The sequence below is a fragment of the Xenopus laevis genome, chromosome 1L (genome assembly GCF_017654675.1).
Source record: "Xenopus laevis strain J_2021 chromosome 1L, Xenopus_laevis_v10.1, whole genome shotgun sequence".
NCBI lineage: Eukaryota > Metazoa > Chordata > Amphibia > Anura > Pipidae > Xenopus > Xenopus laevis.
In genome coordinates this window covers 54,538,462-54,562,847 of record NC_054371.1, presented here as the reverse complement: position 1 = coordinate 54,562,847, position 24,386 = coordinate 54,538,462, and the positions used below count along the sequence as shown (strand labels likewise).

Genomic DNA, 24,386 nt, shown 5'->3' with positions numbered 1-24,386 from the left:
AGTTCGCGAACGTCGCGCGACGTTCGCCATTTTGGGTTCGCCATTGTTGGCGCTTTTTTTGCCCTCTCACCCCAGACCAGCAGGTACATGGCAGCCAATCAGGAAGCTCTCCCCTGGACCACTCCCCTTCCCTATAAAAACCGAAGCCCTGCAGCGTTTTTTCACTCTGCCTGTGTGTGCTGAAGAGATAGTGTAGGGAGAGAGCTGCTGCCTGTTAGTGATTTCAGGGACAGTTGAAAGTTTGCTGGCTAGTAATCGTTTTGATACTGCTCTGTTATTGGAGGGACAGAAGTCTGCAGGGGTTTGAGGGACATTTAAGCTTAGGTAGCTTTGCTGGCTAGTAATCTACCTTCTACTGCAGTGCTCTGTATGTAGCTGCAGTGGGCAGCTGTCCTGCTTCTGATCTCATCTGCTGACTGCTGCAATAACAGTAGTCCTTGTAAGGACTGCTTTTATTTATTTTTTTGTTGTTTTACTACTACTACTACTATAAGAGCCCAGTGCTATTAGTCTAGCAGTGTTGGGGAGTGGGACTGGTGTGCTAATCTGCTGCTCCTAGTAGTTCAGCAGCACCAACTTTAATTTTTTTTTTTAATATTCATTTTTTTTTTATTTTACTTTTTTTTATTTTACTACCGCTGTAGTAGTGTATAAGTTGACCTTTTAGGCATTATTTGCCCTGTAGGCATTATTTGCACACTGTTTTCTTCAACCCGCCATCTAGCTGTGTGACCTTGTTCACATTCTGTCTAAATATCCATAATATTACCGTCTCCAGAAAAAACACCGGAGTGACTTTTTTCAAGCAGCCATAATATATTTTACGTAATCCGTATCCACCGCTGTTGTAGTGTATACGTTGACCTTGTAGGCATTATTTGCACACTGTTTTCTTCAACCCGCCATCTAGCTGTGTGACCTTGTTCACATTCTGTCTAAATATCCATAATATTACCGTCTCCAGAAAAAACACCGGAGTGACTTTTTTCAAGCAGCATTCATATATTTTACGTAATCCGTATCCACCGCTGTAGTAGTGTATACGTTGACCTTGTAGGCATTATTTGCACACTGTTTTCTTCAACCCGCCATCTAGCTGTGTGACCTTGTTCACATTCTGTCTAAATATCCATAATATTACCGTCTCCAGAAAAAACACCGGAGTGACTTTTTTCAAGCAGCATTCATATATTTTACGTAATCCGTATCCACCGCTGTAGTAGTGTATACGTTGACCTTGTAGGCATTATTTGCACACTGTTTTCTTCAACCCGCCATCTAGCTGTGTGACCTTGTTCACATTCTGTCTAAATATCCATAATATTACCGTCTCCAGAAAAAACACCGGAGTGACTTTTTTCAAGCAGCATTCATATATTTTACGTAATCCGTATCCACCGCTGTAGTAGTGTATACGTTGACCTTGTAGGCATTATTTGCACACTGTTTTCTTCAACCCGCCATCTAGCTGTGTGACCTTGTTCACATTCTGTCTAAATATCCATAATATTACCGTCTCCAGAAAAAACACCGGAGTGACTTTTTTCAAGCAGCATACATATATTTTACGTAATCCGTATCCACCGCTGTAGTAGTGTATACGTTGACCTTGTAGGCATTGTTTGCCCAGTTTTTTTGGCCGCAGCCACTGAAGCACAGAGGCCAGAAAAAATATGCCATATAAATGCTGAAAATAGTCATTTTTTGCCATACGTTGACTCAACGTATATGGCAAAAAATTACTATTTTCAGCATTTATATGGCATATTTTTTCTGGCAACTGTGCTTCAGTGGCTGCGACCAAAAAAACTGGGCAAACAATGCCTACAAGGTCAACGTATGGCAAAAAATGACTATTTTCAGCATTTATATGGCATATTTTTTCTGGCAACTGTGCTTCAGTGGCTGCAACCAAAAAAACTGGGCAAACAATGTCTACAAGGTCAACGTATGGCGAAAAATTACTATTTTCAGCATTTATATGGCATATTTTTTATGGCAACTGTGCTTCAGTGGCTGCGTCCAAAAAAACTGGGCAAACAATGCCTACAAGGTCAACGTATGGCAGTTGTTTAAAGAGAACAGTAGATTACTAGCCAGCAAAGCTACCTAAGCTAAAATGTCCCTCAAATCCCTGCAGACTTCTGTCCCTCCAATACAGAGCAGTATCAAGCAGATTACTAGCCAGCAAACTTACTATCATCTGTCCCTGAAATCACTAACAGCTCTCCCCCTACACTATCTCTTCCAAGCACACACAGGCAGATTTTTCAGATACATTTTTGCCCTTGATCCCCCTCTGGCATGCCACTGTCCAGGTCGTTGCACCCTTTAAACAACTTTAAAATAATTTTTCTGGCCAGAAATGTCTTTTCTAGATGTTAAAGTTCGCCTTCCCATTGAAGTCTATGGGGTTCGCGAACCGTTCGCGAACCGCTCGCATTTTTGCGCAAGTTCGCGAATATGTTCGCGAACTTTTTTTCCGACGTTCGCTACATCCCTACCTGCAAGCTGGGAAGGAGGTCATATGCAGCCTGTAGACACAGGCTGAAGCAGCGCAGCATTAAGCGGAGAGAGGGCAGAAGGGAGTTAGTAAACAAAGTGCAATTATGCGCCATCTAAATAGGCATGTTGTGGCCACCATGTGAAAATAATTTGAGCATTGAACAAATTATGTTAAACTGAACCTTTCCTATAAACTTATGTCTTACAATGTACTCTCTGCTATTAAATATATGGATAGTATAAGGCAAATCAGAGTTCTTTGAAAATGCTATCAGCACTCAGCCTAATATATATTTCTCAGTAGGGGGTACATTATTTCTATGCAGATCTGAGTAACAGACATGGTGGAATCATAAATGACCCCCAGTAAGTCTCCTGCTGATTTCTACATATAGCATCAGCAACAAGACTTGCAAAATAAATTGCATATTTTATAAGGGCTGACAATTGTTTTTCACCTACATTTGCAAGGAATCCCTCAACACAAGCTTTATAATTCAGCAGAAGCTGGATCTATAGACTGGATATCTTACGTTGTTAAGTAAAACCACCCACCTAGCACTTATACCAGTTTTCTGCCTTTTCACAGTGAGCCCTTTGACTGTTCTGCATAGAGAGCTGATTTCTAGGAAATATTTTGACATTTACAGAAGCACATGGTAAGAGTTACAGAAGAACAAAATATGCAGCAATATTCTCATCATGTATGAGTTCTCATTATAACCTGTCATTAGAAATGAAAGCTCTTTCTTTAATTCACTAGTCTTATGTGTACAAATGCTGCCATCTAACTCAGACTTCTGTTATTGCAGGCCAGAAAAGAGGAAACAGCTTGGGACTTCTTATTTTGATTTATGGTCAATAACTGACAGGAGTATTGAGATACTTGCTCTAATGTGTATTTTTGGAGGCTTTCTTGACCATCTTGTTTTGGCCCTCTATAAATTATGATCTCACAGTAGATTGACATAGGTACCAGGCCTAAAAAGATTTCCTAATTTGGAAAACCACCAAGGCAGGTTTGACCCAGCTCTCTGGGTCAAAACTCTAGTCAGTGGGGCCAGTTTGGATGTTATAGGGGTTTAGCCTGAAACACGGGGACCAGTGATGGTGGTATTTATGGGAAAGAGAGATAAACCAATCCTTTCTTCACCTTCACTCTTCTCTGATCCAAATTTACCTTTTGGATATGTTTAAGGGGTGGAAACAATAAGTGTCATTTATTATGCAAAGTTCTAGAATGCATCCCTTAGTACTCACATAACAACCCTCAGGGTATGCATCAGGGGGTGCAGGCGGGCCCTTTCCTTGGCACCTTCCATAAGGCACAAGTTAGTCAGTGGGTTGGCTGCCTATGTGCATGCCCCCAACCTTTACCCACACAATGGGCGAAGCACTGTATTTGTGTGGCAAAACTAGAAAGACAGAGCACAATGTGCAAAATGCATCTGGCTGATTGCAGCCTTTTGTTTGCATTATGTACATTGCATTATGCATGGTAAATGTCTGGCAAAATAACAGAACACATTGGAATCTGCTACATGCAATATTTCCACATCAGGACCCTCACTGGTCTCACCGCCCCACGGCCCCAGCCATAAACCCCCTACGGCCCCCTCTGTGTATTGTGTACCTTCTCAGGAGGGAGGTAGTCGTTTTGGGTCTGGGTCGGCAGGGCCCATGAGGGTTGGGGCCCACCGGGTTTTTTCCCAGTTCACCGTCGGCCCATTCTGACCATGACAAGAGATTTCCTCTAATACATTTGAAGGACATCCTTTTGGATAGGGGACAGCAGCTTTCTTATATTGGGTTACTTATCTTGATGAAAATCAGGAATTTCTCACACATTGTTAATGCCTCTGAGAAAAGTATATATTTTTCACTGTATGAGAAAGTGGACATGAAATTCCAAAAATAGATAGCAAACTGAAATAGAGTGGATTTGGAAAGCAATTGAGAGTGAAATAAGAGAGTAATTGCTTATGATACAGAGCTCAAATGCCAGATGATATTTCCAAGCAGGAGGTTTATGAGTTCAGGATCCAGGTGTCGTTAGAGAAGATGAGAGAGTCAGTGACGTGGAAAGAAGCAGAAGAAATCTGATATAATCACCTTAGTTGGGTTATGTGTTTCATGTATTTTTTAGCATCTTGCAGCTTTTTTTGTCAGAGATCTTTCTTTTCTCAATAGTAAAAAGCCACACTGGCAATCAAAGGAGGAAATAAAGAATGAGAAATGTGATGGAGGTTTACAGAGTTCAGTCTGCATTTTGTCAAAGGCATAGTCTATAAAAAGATGTTAAGAGGTAACAAAAACAAGTTTATCATAGAAATCACACTATTTTTTCTCTGTGCAGGAAAATGTTCCTGAGTTTCTAACGCAATATTCTCAATTTCCACTTTGTTCTCTGGCATTGACTGGCTTGCTGGGAGCTACAAATGACATTGTTTCTGCCTCACTAAAGGGATGATGTTAAAACAAATGTTATGGAATGTAAGAAAATAAATGACTATGAAATGGAGATTACTGAACGCACCAGCATTAAACGGTTAGCAATCATTTATTCGTTTGTTTTACCATGTTATAAAGCAGTAAGACTAGCTTGTGATAGGTTTTGGGGTTCTTAATAGACAGAGAAAATCATTAACATAATAGGTGGTATATGATAATAATGTGTCTAATGGCTGCATATTAATTAGCCTTCAATATTATGATAAATGTTGATATTATATGGTCTATATGAAGTATGACTAATATAAAGATGAAAATGTTGGGCGAAAAAATATAAACTATACACACATAAATATATATATATATATATATATATATATATATATATATATATATATAATACAATGAATATCCTGTAAATGATATCCTTATAAATGGTGGATATTGAGTCATCTGTTATAATCAGAGCTTAGTGATATAATTTCTGTCAAATGACTCAATGAAACCTGTATATTATAATAAATATAGTACCCCCTGTTTAAAAATTTGAGGATATTATAAGTCCTCGGAGTTCCAACTTATTTCATTTGCACTTGTTTTCCATATTCACTCTCTTTCAGTTTGCTTAATATCCTTATATTTTACAATAGGGGGTACTTAATTCCACTATATAATACTAGTAATAGATTTCCCACATAAGTAGGAATGATGTAAATGCTTATGTTTGTTGAATATGGATAACATAGACATATAAGAAGCCATGGAGGAGTTCCTTGACCCTATAAAAATTAGAGGCTGTCTAACTAGTGCTTTTATAAAAGTCATAGATCTCTGAAGTGTGCCCTTTAATATCCTGATATTTTACAACAGGGGCGTCTTATCTTAATAATAATAATAATTCACAACTTTCAATGAATCATGTGACATAAGTGACATCACCAAGCCCAGATTATAATTTATGACATCACTCAATACAATTTATAAGGATTTATTGTAGGGTTATATGGGGTTCTTGTGTATTTCAGGCATGGGATCTGTTATCTAGAAACCTGTTATCCAGAAAGATCCGACTTATTGGAAGGCCATTTCCTATAGATTCCATTTAAATCAAATAATTCTAATTTTTAAAAATGGTTTCTTTTTTCTCTGTAATAATAAAACCGTACCTTGTACTCATTAATCCATACTGGAGGCAAAAATCAATCCTATTGGGTTTATTTAATGCTTAAATAGTTTTTTTTAGTAGACTTAAAGAGATACTGACACTAAAAAACTACTTTTTAAAATCTGAATGTACATTAAAAGTTACCTATAGGTCATGCTGATTGTTTATTTGCTGAGAGGTTTGTTTTTGTAAGTGATTGTTACTTGAAGTTCCTAAACCTGACTGTTTTGCCAACCTGACTGTCCCATCTCAGTCTGTCAGTTAAAGGGATACTGTCATGGGAAAATTTTTTTTTTCAAAATGAATCAGTTAATAGTGCTGCTCCAGCAGAATGCTGCAGTGAAATCCATAGCTCCCTAACACAAGATAACAGCTGCCTGGTAGATCTAAGAACAACACTCAATAGTAAAAACCCATGTCCCACTGAGACACATTCAGTTACATTGAGAAGGAAAAACAGCAGGCTGCCAGAAAGCATTTCTCTCCTAAAGTGCAGGCACAAGTCACATGACCAGGGGCAGCTGGGAATGTCTAGCCCCATGTCAGATTTCAAAATTGAATATAAAAAAATCTGTTTGCTCTTTTGAGAAATGGATTTCAGTGCAGAAGTCTGCTGGAGTAGCATTATTTACTGATGCGTTTTGAAAAAAACATGTTTTCTGATGACAGGATCCCTTTAAGTTTCTAATGCTAATGCACTCCTGCTGCACAAATATGGCAGTCCCCTCATAGGTGATCACACGGAGTCAGATAATTATATCTTAGTGTATAACTTATCTAAGTACAAGGTACGGTTTTATTATTACAGAGAAAAAGAATATAATTTTTTAAAAATGTGAATTATATTATTAAAATGGTGTCTGTGGGTGATGGCCTTCCCATAATTCAGAGCTTTTTGGATTGCAGATAACTGATCCTATACTTGTACTTGAGATTCTCTTTCGGATAATGGATTTTTTTTAAATTCAACTTTTAAATTCTGGTAAATTCATACTTTTTAACAATAAACATGTACATAGCAGGCATGTACTTTGACATTTTGCTCTTCAGAGTTTAAAAAGTACAAATGGATAATTATGCAGAACGATGCTCTAAAAATACGAATACCTTGAAAACCTCTAAAAATGTAATTTTTTGTGCAATTCCTAACAAAAAAACAAACTTCTAAAAGTTGAATTGGTTTGAAATGGTGCTCCCACTGACTTCTATAGGTCCTCAACAACTTTTTACGTTACCTGGTGAAGTTTTCTATTAGTGATTTTTCGTAGTTTTTCCACCTAATGAATCTCAAATTTTTACAGCTTTTTTTTTTTAAAAAAAATTGACATTTGTATGAAAAAAAAAATTCAATTGTTAGGAAATGGGCCCCCTAGTGTTGGATAATATGGCATTAGCTAAAGCAATTCACATTTCATATAATCTTATTTTAGCCCTCCTGTGAGACATTTTAGGGGAAACTTGGAACTGTTGCAAAATAAAACAATTATGGTTGCTATGAGCTAACTAAGCCAGTTGTTCCTGCTACTGTTATGCTAGGAAGACTCCAGTCACTTTTGTTATTAATCCTTTGGTTTTAACACTACAATGGAGGTATGGAAAGAAACAATGAAGCTCGGCGATGTACAGTTTGGGTGGGAAATGTGCAGTTGTAAAGACAGATACAGGGGTCAACTATATGTCTCTGTAACTGCTTGGCCTGTTCATCTAAAAAGTAGAATATGGCTGCTGCTGCAGTAATCTCTGCCACTCTGAAGCAATTTGGGTGGCTTCAGATGGAATATTTGCCTTCCAATGGACCAACTAGAAGTTATGGAGGTTTCATTTAGTCCAAAGGATTGTCTGAATGACTTGTGTGTTTTTCAAACTAGATGACCATTACATCTTAAGAATCTATATATATATTTTACAGAATGCTATAATATATAAAAGTTATACTATTAATATATATTTAATACGTATCATTTATTTCACAGATGTGAAAAATAATATTATGGTAAGCAGACAAAATTCCTTACGCCTGCCTCTATACCTCAAAATTACAGGGTTAATAAGTTGAAATGTGTGCTAAGTTCTAAGTTAACATCCTTTCAAGAAGACCTTCCTGTATTATTATCACAAGTATATAATCTTCCTCCTGAATTCTTTTTACAATTATTTCCTGTCTCAGTGTTTCTCAGAATGTCAAAAGAAAGAGAGCTTAAATGGCTTGGTAGCATGCAGGGACACAATTTTACGTTCAAGTGTTGTATATTTTGTAAAAACAATTATAGACATTTAAAATCACCTGGCATAAAATTATATTTCCCTTTTTTTGCCAATATGATTTTGAAAAAACATATTTATCCTGCTTTATCTTATGGTTTTAACTTCCTATTTTAGCTTTAAGGAATAGCCACTTGAATAAGAAATGAAAAATATTTGCCAAAATATTTTAAACTCTTTATATACCAGTCCTTTTTCTCTCTCCTTGCTCATCATGACCTGAAAATTGCCTTTTCAGCTCTTCAGAAAGCTACTTTTCCTGTAATAGAGTATTGTGTTTAACTTCCCATTTTAGTTTTAAGAGAAATACAGATTAAGAGAAATACAGACTGGATTTTGCTGATAAGATATAGCAGGTTTTATTCTCTTCATTATTTTGCTTTCTTTCAGCTAATGTCCTATCTATTATAGAGACTATGGGGCCAATTTATTAAGCCAACAATCCGAAAAAGCTGCAGTTAAAAATGTGCAACTTTTCGGGATTTATTATGTGACAAAACTGCAATAATTCTGAATAATGTGCAACTTTTCGGGATTTATTATGTGACAAAACTGCAATAATTCTGAATACGAAAAACCCCCAGATAAAACCTGTCTAAAACATATAGAACTCAATGGCAGATGTTCAACTGGTAGATCTTTCTTTGATTTCTTTGTTTTAGAGGTTTTGGGGAGTTTTTGACGCTGACTTTTATGCAACAATACAAAAAAGTCGTAGTTATTGTGCGACAACTCGTGACTTAGCGACTTTTCCCATTCATACTTTTTTAATTTGATTTTTAAATTAATTTCATGACATTCGTGGCTTTAGAGAACGCGAGTTTTGTCGTGGTTTCAAAAAAACAAGAAAATGATAGAATTCATAAATACTGTAGCTATGACAATCTGATTAGGAGAAATTTGTCTGTTCTGCTACCATATTTATTCTTTGCTAGAGCCAAGGGGTAAAAATTGTTTCGGAGATGAATATTTCTTCCTTTAGCCAATATACATTTTTTTATGTTAGATATTGATGCTGTTCAGCATTGGCCATTTCTCAGAGATCTGAGAAAAAGGAAGAAAATAGACCAAAATATTCCTATTATTTTCCTTTTGGTCAGGCTTTTTCAAAGCAGCAGTTCTATTAAATTGTATGGCTATGATCCAACTTATCTATTAACAAAGACTTCAAACCACAGCTGATGCAAGGTCCTAAAGCATTTAACCACTAGGGTCAAAAGGTCTAGATAAAAGTCACTGTTTAGATCACTGTTGGATTTTAGCCCATAACAAGACAATTGAACTGAGCAATTGAGTATAAAAATCTTAATAAGGTAGATGAAACTGCTCCATATCAGGTTTAAAATATTTAATTTTTTAGTACAACAGGAAGTAACAGGAAACTGTCTAGCAAGAATTGGAAGAACATACAAGAAAAAAGAGAGATTTAAAATATATTATTGTTATTTATAACTAGGTCAACACATTTCTTCCTGGTTTTAACATGTTTTGCTTAAATCAAAGAGACATTTTATAGTTCTGAAAAGAGGCAGATAGATCAAGTCACAGCCAGTGCCTCTAGATGGACGTTTTGATCACAGAGGTAATTGTGGTTACTGAGAATATGAAAACCAGGATCATGAAATATGTTTAGTGCAATGAAAAGGAAAAACAGAATGTGGGTGGAAGATTGAATCTCAAGGCTGCTACATAAAGTCAGAGGCCACTGATGCATCAGCACTCGCATACATGTTAACCGCCGTGCGAAGAATTCATATTTAGTAATAAGGAACATTCTGTAACATTAAAGGAGTTGCCTAGGTAATTTATCAACTTGCAGCATGAATTTATTTTAAATGCCAAAATGTACTTTTACTTAAAAAATAATGTAATATTTTCTTATAAAAATAATATTAAAGGAACAGTAAATACCTTTGTAACCATGTAACCAGAACATGTGATAAAAATGTGTATATTTTCATTTTAATACAGTTATGGACAATTCTTCCTGGTGTAGACAGGGATAAAGAGTATTTATGTGCTGAAGAGGACACTTTACATATGAAGATGGTATTTTCACTCCATATCTAGGTTTCTGCTGGACACTCTGGATCCCTCCAATACATCAGTCCTAAAAAAGACCTGAGTAAATGTAGCGGGGAACTTGGATTACAAGATCGACTGGGGAGAGACTGAATGATGAACAATTGCCCAATTGGTATTATAAAGAATAATAATAGCTAAATATTTACACGTTCAAAGTGTTTTTGCCTGGATTTTTCAAATCAAACACAGCTACTGTTTAATTAATTCAGCCTTGGGCTAGAAGTTAACTCTATTTCAGCCCACAGAATGAAGCAGAAGAAGAGATTTTGAAGAGGTTTCAAGAGCCAGTGACAAATGTGCCAAAAAGATAGAGAATTAGGTTTAAATTACTTAGTGTGGGGGGGGATCAACAGTCTCATGTAGGAATTCAGATCAGGGTACACAGTGGGATAAAGTGGCCATACATGAGCTGAACATTGAGATATCCAACCAGTAGGTCAATTGACCTAAAGCAGGAATGTTTATCATTTTTCTATTCGCAGAGATGGCTCAAGTCCAAAGGGCCTTGAGGAAGGAAATTGATTGCATAAGACCAATCCAATGGCAATTCAATACATTGGCTGTGCTGGCTTCTAAAACTGCCCCTGGGGTACTATATATGCCAAGATAGTTGGGTAATGTTGTCAGAATCTTCCAGACTTCTGACCAAAATTGGTATTAAAAGTAGTCACTTGTGCAACAAAGATTCATTTTATATATCAATTGATATAATATAGCATAATATAATTTACGTTAAAGGGATGTTTAGTATCTTATAGAATGGCCAGTTCTAAGTGACTTAGCAACCGGCCTTCATTTTTAATATATTCTTTTAATTATTTGCCTTTTTTTCTGACCCTTTCCAACTCTGTAATTGCAATTGCTACTATTTCTTACTCATCTTTCTATGCAGCCCCTCTCCTATTCATATTCCAGTTTCTCATTCAAATCAATGCATGGTTGCTAGGGTACTTTGGACCTTAGAAAACAGATTGCTGAAAATGCAAACTGGAGAGATGCTGAATAAAAAGCGAAATAACTCAAAAACCACAAATAATAAAAAAATAAAACCAATTGCAAATTGTCTCAGAATATCACTTTCTGCATCATACTAGAAGCTAACTCAAAGGTGAACAACCCCTTTTTTATTGAATATAAAATAAAGGCTACAAGTGGGAAATATGAGGTATTATTTTCAGACTGACCAAAACTTATAGTCATTTTACATTTATGATTGTCAGAATGAATCAGTGCTTTATTTCCCCATGCTTGGATGAAACATAATGTCTGATAAAACAAATTATTACTTCAGGCATACCAGTTGTCATTCCCATGTTACCCTTAATGACACACAGCACACAAATATGCCTGAGGCGTATATTCTAATGGTTCATTGGTTGATTTACAATGCCATTTACAAGCTAATTACATATTTCATAATTAAATGATCGCAGTAGAAGTTACACTAGTTTGTAATTACCCGACAAGAGACAGAGATAATGCACCCTTGACCTAAAATAAGAAGGTTTTTAATGCATTCATATAAGGGGCTTGATACTGTTTCCAGATCATTAAGTAAGGAGCCTTTGACTACGTAAGTGAATGATTTATTGCTAGAAAAGGTATGGCAGCATAGATTCCAAGAGACTAGACAGACATTCAGGGTGGTGAAGAGAGCAGGGAAATGTATATTGGAACATGGCTTTCAGTTATATTCTGCTCAACATAGATGCCATCTTTAACCCATCCTACCAAAAATATTTTTAGGTTGTAGTTGGGTTAAAGAGGTTGGTGTAGGTTTCATCACAGCTTGCATGCAATGAACTTACATTAAGGGCAGCGACACACGGTCAGTTTCTGGGCGATTAGTTGACCGACGACAAATCTCCTCTTCTTCGGGGTGACTAATCTCCCCGAACCGCCTCCCCGCTGGCTAGAATGTAAATTGCGATTCATTTTCCGAAGTTGCCCGAAGTTTCCTCATGAAAATCCCGCCAGCGATTTACATTCTAGCTGGGGGGAAGGCAGGGGAGGCTGTTCGGGGAGATTAGTCGCCCGGAGAAGAGGAGATTTATCACCGGGCGACTAATTTCCCCGAATCTGACCGTGTGTCTCTGCCCTTACAGTACATTGTATACTGCTGTAGTTATAGATATTTAAGGCCACATTTACCAAAGTTTACAAAATTCTACTAAACTGAAATTTGGTCCCTTTTCATTGACATTTTTTCCAATTTTTTCCAATTTTAAAAATTTCAGTTTTTCAGGAATATGTGTTTAACTGCATTTTTATACAATTTATTACACTATTAATTCAAGGGGACCGGTCACCCTAAGAAATAATTCCAAGTCCTATGTTATAATGTTACTCAATGAAAATAAACTTTACTTACACTATATAAATTATTTAAATTTTATTTCTTTTAGACTTGGAATTCAAAATCACAGCAAGCAGGCAGGCACCATTTTGTGGACACTGTTATTAAGGCAAGCTTTGCATCATGCCAAAATCTTGTTTATTCACCAGAATGGGGCACCTGATACCCATTTCCATGCATTGGCTACACAATTAATTGATGAGAACGGAGGGGCAATGTGAGGAGTGCAGTGACATCTAGTAAGTGCAGAATGGAAAGTGTGTTGGAAAACAACAGACAGACATTGTTCCAGTGTATGTTACTTAATGCAGGGAGGGTCTATTGTTGCTTAGCAATGTGATGTCATGTTTGACCAATAACCCTGTGTGATTTTCTTCTTCCTCTTCCTGTGTATGCTCTCTATGAAAAGTTCCTTTTGCAGACATGTTATGCTGAGTTCTATAAAGCTACTAAGTTACTGTTCACACAGAAGTTGGTGTGTGTCCTCACTTACAGAGAAGCTGCACATGCAGTTCAGATCAGCTCTCTGCTAACAAAGTGAAAGTAATTGCCTGCCCTGTCTCTACGCCTAAGGTATAGAGGAGGGCGAAGCAATATATGATTGACAGCTGAGATTTTGAAACAAGTTTATAACAGACATGGCTGTTTTAATAAAGAAAAAGAATTAAGGCTTCGTGTTTAATTCAAAAATAACTTTTACTTTATAGATTTTTATGTCTGAGTGACAGGTCCCCTTTAAGCATCAAAATCTGGACGAATGTGCACCCGTGCAAAAGATTTGCGGGAAATTAGCGAATTTTCCGGCCAAGCAAAACGGCCCAAATTCGCCCATCACTATTAATGACCCATGAGTTTAAAGCCACATATGGACAACATAATCATTATTTGTTGAAATTCTGTCACTAAAATTCCAACACTTATGTGTGTGGTGCTCCCTAAATCAATAGGGGGGGGGTATGTAATTAAAGGCACTAAGTTTGCCCAGGAGCAGTAACCTATAGCACCAAACAGCAGGCATCATTTCCTGGTCACCTGTTTAAAAGCAACCCTCTTATTGGTCGCTATGGGTTGCTGTTCCTGGGCTTAGTGCCTTTCATTACATATGCGGAATGTGTTTTAAATGTAGATTTATCTGTATGCATTCTGATAACTAAAAACAACAAAGTCTTGCTATTGAAACATGCACATATTTAAATATACACTAATCAATCTAATCATTAATTTCTATTTCCCATGCTTATTTCTTCTAAAATCTCATGAGCAACTTCATAGAGAAAGCACACATTTAACTTACAGAGTAGATGTAAGATGAAATCTCAGACATAAATGTGTTGTGGGCTTTCATGCATATGTAATGCGGGCTACATAGCAAATCTCATTAGTGTTCTCACTCAAGGGCAGTGCTGCATATGATTTGCTTTCATGAGAATTATGCTTCGGTTAATACTAAGAGAACATTAGGATTATCCTGCTAAATAATGCTGACAATAACTGAAATGAGTGAAACATATATCTTTGCATGGCTTTCTCTAGAGAAATTAAAGTTTATATATCCCTCTTCAAAATGTTATTTCCATACATCTATTGCTTTATCTTTCCAGCGGCCTTAGGCTTTTCTTTGCTCTTTTCTTTAAACTTACCAGTCCTTTTTCACACCTCTGCTGGTACAAACTTAACTTAACCAAAAATGTATATCTTCATTTTATTCACATGATCAATCAGCTATATCTATGTCATAAATCTCCCCAATCCATTAGATGCCTGTAACTTGTCTCACCTACAGTATATCCTTTGGGATTAGAGTGTAAGTCTTTGTATGCAGGGCCCACTTTGCTTCCTGTCTTGGTTTATCTGTATGCAATGCAAATTTAGGAACCACCCAAACAACTTACATTAAAAAGGTGCATCACCTCTTAATTTGGCAATTTAGAGTGATAAGGTTTCAGACAGTCAAGCTTACCTTGGCAGATACTGTATCTTATGAAGGGTGGCTTGACTGTCTGCAACCTCATCATCTGTTGCACTCACTGTGGCCATATAAAGAGGTGATGCACCTATTTAATGCAGGTTGTGCATGTGGTTCCTAAATTTAAGATAGTGAAACCACACCAGGTATCCAGGGCACATCTGGATCTTGCACAGTTACACCTACACAATATTGCTTTATCTGTGTGTTAGCTGTTACCCTTATGTACAAAGAAGCACACAACCTCTATGTAAGGTCGTTGTGGAGAGACTGGTGGTTGGGAGCCTAAAGGCTGGGTAACCGGGTGTATAAGAGGGATGTAAATGAGCTGGAGAGAGTGCAGAGACTAAGTGCAACTAAATTGGTTAGAGGGATGGAAGACTTAAATTATGAGGGTAGACTGTCAAGGTCGGGGTTGTTTTCTCTGAAAAAAAGGCGCTTGCTAGGGGACATGATTACACTTTACAAGTACCTTAGAGGACATTATAGACAAATAGCAGGGGACCTTTTTACCCATAAAGTGGATCACCGTACCAGAGGCCACCCCTTTAGACTAGAAGAAAAGAACTTTCATTTGAAGCAACGTAGGGGGTTCTTCACAGTCAGGACAGTGAGGTTGTGGAATGCACTGCGGGGTGATGTTGTGATGGCTGATTCAGTTAATGCCTTTAAGAATGGCTTGGATGATTTCTTGGACAGACAGAATATCAAAGGCTATTGTGATACTAAGCTCTATAGTTAGTATAGGTATGGGTATATAGAATTTAATTAAAAGTAGAGAGGGGTGTGGGTATGGATGCTGGGTTTTCATTTGGAGGGGTTGAACTTGATGGACTTTGTCTTTTTTCAACCCAATTTAACTATGTAACTATGTATAGCTATAAACGGCTGAACTGAGACCAGAGGCGAAGTGAGGTGAAGTGAGTTTTATTAAAATAGGTGCAACCAGAATAATAAAAAGAAAAAAACAAGCCTTAATCATCACTTAATCTGGCCTATTATTAAGGAGTGTTCCCAAAATGTGTTAGTTGTCCATTACACAGCAGCTACCTGTGTTTTTTAATGTAACAAATAAACAGTGGTTTTTACTTTATGAGGAGGTGTGCCCTACATTTGTATACTTTTGTTTTTGTTCTGGATTGCCGAAGCTTGCAGAGTTCTGCAGTTTGTAGGCACACTGAATCCTCTGCAGTCTGGCTGAGATACACAGTAAAGAGAGTAGGGGTGAGTCCGAATTGTCTTTTTGAGTTACTACACAACTAGAACAACAGGTGCAAACAGTACTTGAGTACACCTACAACATTAAGGGGGTTATTTATCAAGGTCCGAATTTATCTCCGTATTTCTAATATCAAACTTCAAGCAACTCTGAATTCCCGAATGGACCTTATCTATGAAGAAAAAAGCCTGTAAAAATAGGGGCGGGCAAACTTCTGAGCTTTCCCCGAAAAACTGTTCGAATTGTTCTGAGTTTTTCGAGCCAAAACCCCAAAATCATCGGATAACGGTATGGACATCAGCGCAGACGCTGGGACCTTACCCGTTGACTTATACAGGGCCTAGAGAGCTTTTAGATGCTATGGTTTTGGAATTCTGAGTTTTTAGACCATCGGACTTTAATAAATCCATTAGTTAAGAAAAAATTCATAGTTTCTTTTTTTTGCTCCAAAAACTACGAATTATTCGAGGTTCGATTATTAGGAGCTTGATAAATAACTCCCTAACTATTTACAGTATATTCTTCAGTTATGGGTGCAATGTTTTACATTGAGGTTAAAGGGATTCTGTCCTGATTTTTGTTTTACTTTTTATTTCTAAATTACACTGTTTACATTGCAAATAATTCACTCTACCATTTAAAATGTTATTCTTGAACCAACAAGTGTATTTTTTTAGCTGTAATATTGTGTGGAGGCAGCCATCTCAGTGCATTGTGCAGTGTGTTGAGAAGGAGAGAGCACTTCAGGATGGAACTGCTTTGAGACAGTTATTGTTTCTCCCCTTCTAATTTTACTGGTTAGCTGCTCATTGTTGATAGGCTGCTGATGGGCTGCTGGCTGGGAAGGGAGGGGGTGATATCACCAGGGCCGGAATTAGGGGTAGGCAGAGTAGGCACGTGCCTAGGGCGCAAAGCTTGGGGGACACGTACCTTTAGTGCTGCCTACCCCTGTCCAGTCTGCCGTTCTGTTCCGTGTACGCATGCGACTATCTGACATCAGGGCTGCGTCCGTCCTGTTCTATGTGAAGGGGGCGACGCAGCTGACCACTTGCCTGTGGCGCCCCGGCCCTGGATATCACTCCAACTCCTTCAGTATAGCAATAAAGAGTGACTGAAGTTTATCAGAGCACAAGTCACGTGGTTTGGGGACTCCTTCAGTGTAGCAATAAAGAGTGACTGAAGTTTATCAGTGCACAAGTAACATGGTTTGGGGACTCTTGGGAAGCTGACAATATGTGTAGCCCCATGCCAAATTTTTAAACTAAATATAAGAAAATCAGTTTGCTCTTTTTAAAAATGTATTTCAGTGCAGAATTCTGCTGGAGCAACACTTTTAACTGATGCATTTTGAAAGAAAAAACATTTTCCTGCAACAGTATCCTACTCTGTTTATACACACACATGGATAAGGCAAGTTAGTTGAATTGTTGTGCTATGCAGGTCCATGCATTTATGTTTTGCAATGAACATACATACTGACTGAATTTTCTGGAAAGTTATGTCCAGAATAATTGAAAAAGAAACAAAATATCCTGACCAGTGAAGATGAAAATACATCTTAATGCAAGTTCGTAATTCACAATATATTAAATGGAAAACTTCCAACATCCTTACCTTTCTTAGTGGCTTGAGCTTGGTTTCCATTACAAAATCATACTTGCAGAGTTCACAGCATCGCGTGTCTGAGCTTTTGATCCACTGATGTAGGCATGTCTGATGTACAAATCTCAGAGTACCAGTGCATAGACATGGAGTAATGAGGGGATTCTCTTCATCTCCCTCACAATGACAGATTCTGAAAAAAGTATTGAAGGGAGAAACAATGCTGATCAGACAAGTAAAAAATCTGAATGATGTTGCCAAGATGTTCTTTAGATAGATCACAGAAGTGCTTTAGTGAGTTGATACATTCTGCAGACATTTTCATTCCCTATCATTTACAGTTATGTTACCGAGTTCTTCTGAATTTCTTTCAAAGGTGAAAAAATATAACAAGTTCAATAATCCTCAAAATAAAAACAGAAGTTATTATTTTGAAACAAGTAAATTTGTCACAACCAATAAAAAAATATTATTGCTCATCTGCCATTCTAAGAGAAAAATATCCACGTATTTGGTCTTGGTGAGACCAGAAATGTACAAGAATTTAACTTTAAAGGGGACCTGTCACCCAGACATAAAAAGCTAGATGTAACAATTACGATCTTTCTTGGAAAATATCTTTCCAAGAAAGATTGTTCATTTAAATACACACGTGTAGAGCTGAATCATCAGATATACAGGTAGAAACAATAGAATTCTACCTGTATCTGACGATTCAGCACTAACAATGGCCGATGTTCGGGTGCCATTAAAGGCACCCAATCAAAATTTTCCGTCCAGCCAGATCGACGAGCCAACTGATATCCAAGTCTTCTGCCGATATCGGTCGACTCGTTTCAAATATTGTATCAAAATTAGTTTTGTACAATATTATTTGTGCGTCTATATGGCCACTAGGCGTAGAGGTGGGGCAGGCAATTATTTTCACTTTCCACTCTGCACTTCTTGGATGTAACTGCACTAACCACCTTCCCTCTCCCTTATCGCTATCTAATTGTGCAGCCAATGCATAAACAAGATTTTGGCATGACGCAAAGCTTGACTTAATAACAGTTTCCATTAAAATTGCTCCTGCCTGATAGATGTGATTGTGAATTCTAAGTTTATTTTGCTTAACTAACATTATAAAATAGAATTTTGAATTATTTATTAAGACAGGTCCCCATTAAAAACAATCTATTAATTGATTTCAGAATTATCAGTGGTTGAATCTCTAGTTGACGCATTGGAGGGGGAGGTTACGGCTGCCATAAGGTTTTGGGTTTAAGGGGTCCCATGGTAGAGGAGGCCCCAAAATGGAAAATGCATGGTTCACAGGTTTAAAAAGGGAATGTCTTGTGGTAAGTGGGTGAGGTTTGGGAGGATCATGGGTGGTGTTTCCAATAATTGAGGATTGATTAGACAGAACATGGCATTTTGCATAACTGGTTAGTGATTAGAGCGAGATCAGGGATGTGGCCATTCATGCAAGGGGCATCTTTTACATTAGGGCCACATTTTACTTGTTGGCACAGCTCAACAACCAGCAGGCACAGGTAACCAATAGGCTAATAATTGGGCCCCCCTAGAGGAAAGAGCCCTGCTAAATCAGTAGTATGGTCCCCATGATAACGGATAGCTGCCCTGGGGAGGGGTGAAGAGTACTAGAGCTGGGGCTGTTTTAATAGTTCAAGCAAGTGAGAAAAGATGCGAAAAGGATGATAGAGAATACAGCATTAGAAGTAGGCAAGGCAAATCACCAATCAGAAATAATAATAATTAATGAGACTGGAGAAGCTGTAGAAGTGTAATGTACTTGCTGGATTAAGGTATATACGGTTATGATATATGAGGCACTCGGAATCCAATGTGCAGTGCAAGAATGAAACTAGTCACTTTGCAATTCCCAATAACACTGGCTTGTGCTAAAAAGAGTTGGGCATAGTGATGTCCCTTATCATTGCTGGTGACAGAAATGTATATTACCTTTTCACTGCAAATCTTTCTTGTTATATTATGTAAAGAGCAAGTTCTGAAAAGTCCATAGATCAACACAGAAGAGCAGGGCTTACTTTGAAATTTGAAATCAACCAAATGACAAAGAAATGGATTGGTTCATGAAAGCGTTTGGACACCTTTATATTATTTTTTGTGCGGCATAATACAAAAGGAAAGGCAAGCCATATCTGAAAATGTCTGTGCCTCTATAGACTTCTTTGTCATAATATTTGGCATAAATGTTTTTTGCTGAATTTTTCTGCCTGGCACATTGACATGAAACTGTCACTTTTCCATGGAATTGTCAGCCATTGTAAAAGCTCTGTTCTTATCTCGTTCTCTATTTATTTTCCATTTTCTCTTTCATTGGGTGCTGGGAAGCTTAATAAGGTTTAGTCTTATCTAAGGCATTAATTTTTCTTTTTTAATCCTGTGTTTCAAAGTGGGATAATCCAGAAAGATATTGGTTTCTAATTTTTCATCTTTATTTGACAAGCATGAAGGAGAAGGTGACATTTTAATGTATTTACAGTCTTGGATATCCTGGGACTAAAAGAAGAATGCTTTCTTATATCTATGACCTTTTTGAAGTTAGAGCTGCCAGACTAAATGCTTAATCACAAATGTGTCATGAACCTAAATGTACGGGACCTGTTATCCAGAATGCTCGAGACCTGGGGTTTTTCAGATAACAGATCTTCCTGTAATTTGGATCTTCATACCTTAAGTCTCAGAGAAAATCATGTAAACATGAAATAAACCCAATAGGCTGGATCAAGTACAAGGTATTGGTTTATTAATACAGAGAAAAAGGAAATAATGTTTAAAGATTATTTGACTAAAATGGAGTCTATGGCCTTTTCTTAATTGGGAGCTTTCTGGATAATCGGTTTTGGGATAATGGATCCCATACCTGTATCTATGTGGTAAATAGAAAGAAAATTGCTAAAAATATAAATTTTGCCAGACCCCAGTTTCTTCCTTAAATCGGGCAAAGCTAAGGGAGGGGAAGTACCTATTGCTTTATTGAACTGAACATGTGCATATGAGCCAGCTGCACATGCTCCAACTGTGGGACCTGGGTAAGGGGTTACAGTATGGTGCCTAGAGCAGCACCAGACCTAAAAAGCCCTGCCATCATGGCTGTAGCAAGCAAGGATCAAAGCAAGCTGAATCCAAACAAGTCTTTATTTGTGCAACTGTTAGGAATGCACTAAAAGATTCTGTTCAGGACTTGGCCTGATCCTAGCATTGTTTGCAGGATTTGGATTTGGCTGATGCCATATTAATCTGACCACATCCAAACCCTCAAGCTGGCCATAGACACAAAGATCCGATCATACGAATCATCGTACAATCAACTTCCCCGATCAGCCGATGTTCTGCCCCTGACAGCAATCGTATGAAAGTTATGTCGGACCAAAGCTAGTGAAAATCGTACGATCGGCAATACACGCAGAGATATTATCGGCAGCCGACAGAAATCTTTTAACCTGTCCGATCGACCAAACGACCGATCTCCACTGGATGAAAAATGGCTGGACTCTCCACACACGGTCTGAAAATCGTACGAATCATCAATTCATACAATCAGATCGATGCATCTATGGCCGGCTTTAGGCTAGTGCAAAATGGGTGCATGCCTAAAAGTCACGTGACTATAAAGTTCTGGAAAACTACAAATTTTGTCTACAACTAATACAATTTTCACATTTGTTTCTGGATTTGCCCGAATCTTTTGTGGAGGATTCGGTTTTCTGGGAAATCCAAAAATGATGGATTCAAATTCAGTATGGTATCGGTTATCTGGAAACCTGTTATCCAGGAATCCCATAGATTACAGAAAGGCCGTCTCCCATAGACTTCATTTTAATCAAATAAGACATTTTTTAAAATAATTTCTTATTTATCTGTAATAATAAAACAGTACCTTGTACTTAATCCCAATGAATCCTTATTTAAAACAAAACCAGTTTATTGGGTTTATTTAATGTTTGATTTTTCTAGTAGACTTAAGATGGCCATAGATGCCTGCCACTAACCATTCCCATCAAATAAAGTAGTAAAAGAACAGATCAGACGATGTTCTGTCCCTGACAGCAATCGTACGAAAGTTATGTCCGACCAAAGCTGGTGACAGTCTCCCACTGAAAATCGTATGATCGGCAATACATGTAGAGATATTATCGGCAGCCGACAGAGGTTTTCTAACCTGTCCGATCGACCAAACGCCGGACGAAAAATGTCAGGACTCTCCACACACGTTCCGAAAATTGTACGAATCCTCGTTTCATACGATCTATGGCCAGCTTTAAGGTATATAGATCCAAATCACTCAAAGATCCATTATCAGAAAAACCCCAGGTCCTGAGCATTCTGGATAACAGGTCCTATACCTGTACAATTAATTGTATAAGATGGATAAGAGGCACGATTTGCTCCAAATGTGCTTGGTTTGCATCATCAATAAATAACACTTTAGTGGTAGGAGAAATTGCAAGCGGATTTTTCTCTGTGTGTTGGAAAGAGAATTACTTTTTACAGCAAAACATGACAGAGACTTTGTGAACTAGCACAGTGTATTACTTGCTGCACATGTACTGTAATTGCCCATTTTCTTTTGCAAAGAACTTAACAGGATTTAAATAAGACAGGGAAGCTCTGCCATATTTGCAGTTAATATGATTTTTTTGATGTGATGGTTGTCAACTCCTCTATAATCAGTGAGTTGAAGAAAATAGTAGGTAATTTTTCCTGACACTGACATTTTTGTGTAGATTGCAAGTTATAGAAACGCAATAACAGTAGTTGCTCCAGTGACTTATTGCATTATTACTTTTTAGACACTAGATGGCATTAATAACTTACAGACTATATATTAATTCTGATAGTATATAGAAAAGGTGTGTCTGAAACTACATTTTCATTTTTTCATCAGTCATACTTGCACTCAGTTAACAATTGCACGATCCACTCTGCAAAGTTGAAGGATAAACGCACTCTCTCCGCACTCTTGTAAAAAATGAGAAGTGGATTTATTCAACATTTCGGCCCCTACAACGAAGCCGTCATCAGGAAGTGAAAAAGTACATAACATAGTGTTAACTAAATGCTAAAATGTTGCCAAGACATCCAAATAGTGATGTCAGTAGTGGGCGTGATTTCAATAAATATACCATCAGTACATAGCATTGCTAATAATATATAAAAGTGACTAATAAATATGTGAAAATCTTGTGTCTATTCCTAGATTTATCCCCAGATGTGATAAAAAGCCAAAAGGCATATAAAAGTGCGATCATCCCCAGTAAAAACAATGATAAAATAAATATGCAGAACTGCAACTCTATGCACTCCCACTTGTACGAGTTCCACTCAGCCACAGTTTGATTCCGCCCTTATAACCCTTCAACCAGGTTCCAGACTAATGTACTGGCCCATTCTCACTGTTCACGTGGCCATTAATCAAGTGAAAGCCTCCGCAGACTCATCTTCTACGAGCGGTTCCCATGGTAACCCTAAGTACACTCGTGCAACTCCTGGACCGCTGGCAGCATACTCCTACATGTATGGGGTACTAAGCCTCCTTGCCACACATCTGTAGCATTTGGCAAAGCAAAACCCCTAATACTTTGTGGGATATCAGAGTTTTGTGGTCCAATAAGGGATCAAATGATAATACCGTAATCACTCATATCCCAGCTATAGGAACCAGGAAACCGCCCTATGCAGTATGTTGGTATAACACTTGCCGTGTATTTCATTTGCCACCAAAATGAACTCAGACAGATACAGGGAAAACTAGTCTGTATTCGTGGCAGACACATATCTCGATCAGTGGGGTGTCAAAAAGGTGTGTCTGAAAATATATTTTAATTTTTTCATCAGTCATACTTGCACTCAATTAACAATTGCACCATCCATATTTATATATATTTAGACCTGGTTTACAAATATTGGTGCAAAATTGTCGAAATCCAGTTGCCAATAGCAACATCATTCAGGTCTTTGATTTAATTTTCTTACTTGAAGTAGACTAATTAAAACAAATAGTTGAATGGTTGGGACTGACAATGTAAATATACAATTTATCACTTTTATTCATATACAGTATCAGCTAATGTACAGAATTTTAGCATGATAGACTTTCACTCAACTTAACCTTATATACAGTCCAAAAACACTTTAGTGGCCTTAAAAAACTGACAACAGAGATGTAACTACAGTATATATATACAGAATGTTTGTTCCTACCATAACACCCATAGAAAACATAACTTTACAGGCAGTTCTTTGGTTCAAGGTTTGTCATGCTTTTCTCCTTAGTAACTGGTTATATTCTAGTAATCTCTCAGGTTCCCCATACACGGGCCGATAAAAGCTACCGACAGACTCGGCAGCTTATTGTGTGGGGCCCTCCGATGGGCTTCCCGATCGATATCTAGCCGAAAGTCGGCCAGATGTGGATCGGGCAGGGTAAAGAATCCCGTTGGATCACGGCCGCATCTGTTCGTTGATGTGGTCCCGTGATCTGACCACTCATATGGCCTCCATTCTGATCCGATTGTTGGGCCCTAGGGCCCACGGTCGGATCAGCCCGATATCGCCCACCAGATCCACTCGCTTGGCGACATCTTAAAACAAGCGGATCTCCCTGTGTTTTGCCACATTAAGCCAGAGATGAGGACACTCCCTATACATATTTGAAGATAGAGAGGGAAGAACGTGATAAGTAAAAATCTTAGGGGGCCAATATGAAGGAGCAGGACAGAGAAGTACCAAAAGGTATATTTTGTGA

At 37.8% G+C, this 24,386-nt stretch overlaps 1 protein-coding gene across 4 annotated transcripts in view; it reads right to left on the bottom strand.

Moving 5' to 3' along the window:
- The window catches only part of LOC121402798 (E3 ubiquitin-protein ligase MARCHF1-like), an 84,841-nt gene that overhangs the window by 29,455 nt on the left and 31,000 nt on the right, over positions 1–24,386 (bottom strand). For all 4 annotated transcript variants that reach the window (XM_041589277.1, XM_041589273.1, XM_041589274.1 and 1 more), the window contains one exon: positions 17,624–17,804. In XM_041589277.1, coding sequence (XP_041445211.1) covers positions 17,624–17,804 — 181 coding nt within the window. The remainder of the gene's footprint in view (positions 1–17,623; positions 17,805–24,386) is intronic.